The sequence below is a fragment of the Protobothrops mucrosquamatus genome, unplaced genomic scaffold, assembly GCF_001527695.2.
Source record: "Protobothrops mucrosquamatus isolate PMUCROS unplaced genomic scaffold, P.Mucros_1.0 scaffold3606, whole genome shotgun sequence".
NCBI classification, from domain to species: domain Eukaryota; kingdom Metazoa; phylum Chordata; class Lepidosauria; order Squamata; family Viperidae; genus Protobothrops; species Protobothrops mucrosquamatus.
In genome coordinates, this window is record NW_015389569.1 from 48,324 (window position 1) to 53,932 (window position 5,609).

At 47.1% G+C, this 5,609-nt stretch overlaps 1 protein-coding gene and 1 non-coding gene across 2 annotated transcripts in view; both read left to right on the forward strand.

Moving 5' to 3' along the window:
- Nucleotides 1-843: 843 nt before the first annotated feature.
- Nucleotides 844-5,609, forward strand: part of LOC107297945 (60S ribosomal protein L17) — an 11,127-nt gene continuing 6,361 nt past the window's right edge. Inside the window, exons 1-3 of the mRNA XM_015827310.1 lie at nucleotides 844-886; nucleotides 2,631-2,683; nucleotides 2,770-2,810. Coding sequence (XP_015682796.1) covers nucleotides 2,644-2,683; nucleotides 2,770-2,810 — 81 coding nt within the window. The 5' untranslated portion in view covers nucleotides 844-886; nucleotides 2,631-2,643. The remainder of the gene's footprint in view (nucleotides 887-2,630; nucleotides 2,684-2,769; nucleotides 2,811-5,609) is intronic.
- On the forward strand, nucleotides 2,481-2,546 carry LOC114923438. Its single transcript, XR_003810621.1, has one exon. It is a non-coding gene; the product is annotated as a small nucleolar RNA SNORD58 (small nucleolar RNA).

The window sequence follows — 5,609 nt, forward strand, 5'->3', positions numbered from 1 at the left end:
TGGGAGTTGAAGTCCACAAGTGTTAAAGTTACCCAGGTTGAGAAAAACTGCTCACTACAGCAACACTGTGATTTCCCCCCCCCCCAAGTTTTTCTAATTTCATTACAACGTAAGTTTTCCTTTAGAAAATGTATCGCAAACGAGTTAATCAGAGAACAGCAAACCATGATCAATTAAATGTCAGCGTCGCAGCCTCCGCCACTGATGCGCCCTCCCCTAAGAATGTGTGCCACCCCCACGCATCTCCTTCGCTTCATTCTCCGTGACGGAATTGCTCCATGATCCCTTAGTCCAGGGGCAGGCAACCTTGGCTCTTTTATGACTGGTGGACTTCAACTCCCAGAATTCCTGAGCCAGCATGGGGAACTATGGCCCCTTCATGACTTCTGGACTTCAACTCCCAGAATTCCTGAGCCAGCATGGGGAACCATGGCCCCTTTATGGCTTGTGGACTTCAACTCCCAGAATTCCTGAGCCAGCATGGGGAACCATGGCCCCTTTATGGCTTGTGGACTTCAACTCCCAGAATTCCTGAGCCAGCATGGGGAACCATGGCCCCTTTATGGCTTGTGGACTTCAACTCCCAGAATTCCTGAGCCAGCATGGGGGAACTATGCCCCCCCCTCATGACTCGTGGACTCCAACTCCCAGAATTCCTGAGCCAGCCTGGCTCAGCTTGGAAACCTCTCCCTTTCCCCTCAGCACGGCTGGCTCAGGAATTCTGGGAGTTGAAGTCCACCAGTCATATAAAAGAGCCAAGGCTGCCTACCCCCGCCTTACTTCGGCGGGGTAATGACGTCACCTCGGGAGACTCGGAAGTGACGCACACGCCGCCCCCCAGAAGTCTCCGCTCTTCCTTTTCCCCGGCGGTAGCGGCCGTCTTCAGGTGAGCACGATGGCGCTGCGCTGGGCCTTCAGTTTCATCCGGGGTCGTGGGGCGCCATCCGCTCACGAGCCCCGCCGAAACGGGCCCGTACGGAGAGGGCAGGGCTCAAGATGGACGCCCGCGGCGGTATTTCCACGTTTTGGGAACGGGGAAGGGGGAAAAATGGACGAATGGAAACGGGATGGGGGGGATGGAAATATTATGAAAAAGAGCCCCGGATGTAAGGCGATGGAAGAAACCATTCCGTTTGGTGAAGGGGGGGGGATTTCTGTGGATCATTTATTTTCTCCTACGGAGGGGTAATTTTGCAGCAGCAGCAGAAAGGACGGTGCAGGCAGAGTTTCTGCTTGCATTGCCCCAAAAGCAGCGGACGTGGACGGTGGCATCCCCAGGGCGAAGGGACGGTGCAGCTCTCCAGTATTGCTCATTATGGATTTTGCTGTCTGGAGCGCCTGAAAATTGCAAATTAGGAACTGGGGAAATGCTGTAATTTTGTCATCCTTCTCCAATAGGAAAAAGGGCCAAAGTTGTATAAATGCAACCTGGAGGTTACAGGAGTCGTTGCTTTCATTGATTCTAGGAAATTGGGGATTTCTCCTGTGATGGTTTGTGGGGCTGAGGGGCAATAATAATAATAATAATAATAATAATGAAGTTGGAGGGGACCTTGGAGGTCATCTAGGTGCCATGGTCTTAATTGGAAAGAAGAAATTTCAAGGAGGAAAATAAATTTACTCTTTCATTGGAATTGGTACATTTTGCAGCACAAACCTCTCCAATATTGAACTGATTTCCTAAGTAGAAATAGGACTGGTTTGTGGCGGTACAGAACAGAGCAGAGGGAACGTATCGCCTGTTCACCACCCTGAGTCCCGTAAGGGAGATAGGGCGATATATAAATTCAATAAATAATAATAATAACATTTTGGGCTGTAATTTAAATCACACAGTACTTTAAATCTGAGTTAATGCAATAGAGATGTGGTCTTTGCATAACAGGCTGCAGAGGGTTAAACTATAGTGTAATAGATTGGGCCACAAAACACGCTAAGACAATGCTGGCTTCCCCAATCAGTAAATCACCCAATCATAGTTTTTTAGCTTAACCCTAATCCTTGGCTGATCTTAAAAGGTGAAATAGAAATGGACTTAATACTCAGATGGGAGGCTCCAAAGAAATATTAAGACTGTTGGATTTTTTTTATTAAGAACCAAAGAAAAAACTTGAAACTGGCAAAAAAACCTGTTTCAAGAAAATTATATGGATGGATCCATCAAATCGCCAGAATGCAAGCTCAGTTTTGCAGGTTTTTCCTAGTAGAATGTGCCAATTCAGCTGTGTTATGATTTTAATTATATTTTGTATTGGCTTGATATTTCAAATAAGATCTGGAAAATAATAACTATTTAGCACTTCAGTGCAACATTTTAATCCATCGCATTAAAAATTCTGATTCTAGGATAATCAGATTGAGATATAAACAAAACCGAATTTTTTCAGTTGTACAATTCTTTTATCAATCTTACAATTTTATATTGTGTGTGGGGAAAGGGATTGTGCAGGATAGGGTGTTCTTTGGGGTAAAGCCCGAGGCTGCGATGATGACTCTTAGGACACCTTTGGATGTAAATAATGAAAATACTATGAATTCTGAGCAGCTTTTTTTCTAGCAGCCTAAGATGGAATGCCTCATTTACTATTTCAAGTCTGAAACACATTTTTTTTCCTCCCAATTTTGCCTAGGTGAGCTTTGAAAATGGTCCGCTACTCCCTCGACCCAGAGAACCCCACAAAATGTAAGTAACTTTCTCAAGAGTTTTATTTCGTAGATTTTGGTCACAGGACAAAAAAAAGTTTTTAATTTTTCCTTGTTTTCTTGTAGCATGCAAGTCCAGGGGTTCCAACCTTCGGGTCCATTTCAAGGTATGCAAATTGGGTCTTGCCTCTGACAGTATGAGGGGTGGGCAGATGGTGTTTGCAGGTAGTCCTCAACTTACAACAATTCATTTAGTGACTGCTCAAAGTTACAGCAGCCCCGAAAAAATTGACGTACGGCCATTTTTCACACTTAAATCACCGTTGCAGCGTCCCCATGTTCAAAATTTGAACGCTTGGCAACCGGCTTGTATTTGTGACGGTTGCAGCCTCCCAGGATCATGTGATCATCTTTGCATCCTTCTAGCAAGCCTACTCAACGGGGAAGCAAGATTCACTGAAAACCATGGGACTAATTGAATATTGCAGTGATTCATTTACCGACTGTTGCAAGGAGGGTTGCAAAATGGGCCAATAACTGTCTTGTTTAGCAACAGAAACATTGGACCTGATGGTTGTAAGTTGAGGACTGCCTGTATTTTGATGGGACTTCATTGCATTAGGCCAGGGGTAGGCAACCTTGGCTCTTTTATGACTGGTGGACTTCAACTCCCAGAATTCCTGAGCCAGCCTGGCTCAGCTTGGACACCTCTCCCTGTCCCCTCAGCATGGCTGGCTCAGGAATTCTGGGAGTTGAAGCCCACCAGTCATAAAAGAGCCAAGGTTGCCTACCCCTGCATTAGGTTGTGTTCCATCTCCGGAGTAGCAACAGCACTTAGACTTACATACCGCTTCACACAGGGCTTTCCAGCCCTCGCTAAGGGCTTACAGAGTCAGCATATCCCACAATCTGGGTCCTCGTTTTACCGACCACAGAAGGCTGAGTCAACCTTGAGCCGGTGAGAATCGAACTGCTGGCAGCCGGCAGTCATCCGAATGAGCCTGCAGAACTGCACTCTAACCACTGTGCCATCACGGCTCTTAATAGTCAGTTTCTGATTCCATCGTCCTCTGCCAGAAGGCGCCGGGCTCCCTGTCCCTGGAGAACCCTCCCCTAACTAGCAGCCCTGGTTTTTGTTCCCCGGAGCCCTCCTGGGTGGGGAAGCCCCAGGAGACGATTTTCCCTTGTGGATGCTCGGCTTCTGCATCCGGGAGGGGGCAAGGCCACCCCAGCAGTGGCTCTTCCGGTCTTTCCCCTTCTTCCGTCGCTTTTGCTACTTGCACTTTCCTCCTATCTTGCACGGCTGTTGATTTGGAGGCAAAACAATTGGGGCAGCGCTTAAGGCGCCGGCCTAGAAACCAGGAGGTTGTGAGTTCTAGTTTCGCCTTAGGCACAAATGCCGACTGGGCGGCTTTGGCTCAGTCCTTCTTTTCAGTTCAGCCCATCTCCACAGGGTGGTTGTTACAGGGCAGAAGAACGTATGTTTGCTGCCTCTTGAGTTATTTGTAAAGTAATAAAAGAGAGATAAAATTCTTAATATTACACTCCCTTTATTGATTTGCCTATGGTTAGGCAGCCAGTTAATAATGATTCTTGGATTGCCTGTTTGAAGTTCTTGGAATCGACTAAAATGGAGAACGATTGTTTATTTGAGGAGCCCGGGGGGGGGGGGGAACATACGTTGCAACTGCAGTGACGATCAAAACGCCTTTGGATTTCTCATGAAAACAGTCCTTTGGGTCTGAGCAGTTGCTTAACAAAATAATGTTGCATTTATTCTACAACATTATTAGGTGGCTTTGTTATAATCCATGTGTTTTTTTGAAAAACAGCCATGCACCATAAACGATTTAAATAACATTGAAATGGACCGCAGTGGGCATCTACTCCATCCCTCTATGTAGCGCAGGATCCACTAGAATATCTCTGACAGATAATTCCCCAGAGAAACGAAGAGAAATGAAATGAAGAGAAGGACTAAGGGGGACAGGATAGCAGTCTTCCAGTATCTCAGGGGCTGCCCCAAAGAAGAGGGAGTCAAGCTCTTCTCCAAAGCGCCTGAAGGCAGGAGAAGAAGCAACGGATGGAAACTGATCAAGGAGAGAAGCAACCTGGAACTAAGGAGAAACTTCCTGACAGTCAGAACAATTGACCAGTGGAACTACCTGCCTCCAGAAGCTGTGAATGCTCCAACACTGGAAGTCTTTAAGAAGAGACTGGACAGCCATTTGTCTGAAATGGTGTAGGGTCTCCTGCCAGAACAGGGGGTTGGACTAGATGACCTCCAAGGTCCCTTCCAACTTTATTATTATTATTATTACTACTGCTACTACTACTAGCTGTACCCAGCCACGTGTTGCTGTGGCTCAGTCTGGTTAAATTTACGTCCAACAGATGGTGTGAGATCTATATAATAGTAGGCATATAAAAACACGCGCGTATTCGAATGCAACGTTGTGTCAAAATTTCAAAGCAATCAGTGAAGAACTTTCGGAGATTTAAGATTTTGAACAAACGAACATTTACATTTTTATTTATATAGATTATTATTATTCTTTTTGAAGAGCTAAAGCAAAGGCGAGCTCACTGTCTCATGAGGCAGCCTGTTCCACTGGCCGAGAGCTGGCAGTCAGAAAGTCCCTCCTGAACCCCCTTCCTTGCTTTCAGTTCAGGGCTTCTGGCCCTGCCCTCTGAAGCAGTCATGAGTAGGTCTGCTCCCTTTTTAGTTTTACTAAAATAAAGATGGCCGCCCAACTCACAGGGAGGTGACTCTGGGCAGCTTACAAAAGGGCCGCCCAAGCGGCAGACGAGCCTCTCCCGCAGCTCCAGTGGCACAGGCACACTCGCGCACAAGGCTCCCTTCGCCTCAACGGCAGGCCGGGCCGCCCGCCACTCGCACAAATGGCGCTGCCTGTGCTTGCACGCGCCCCTGCTGTTCGCACAAGTTCGTCCCCCTCCCCTGACGG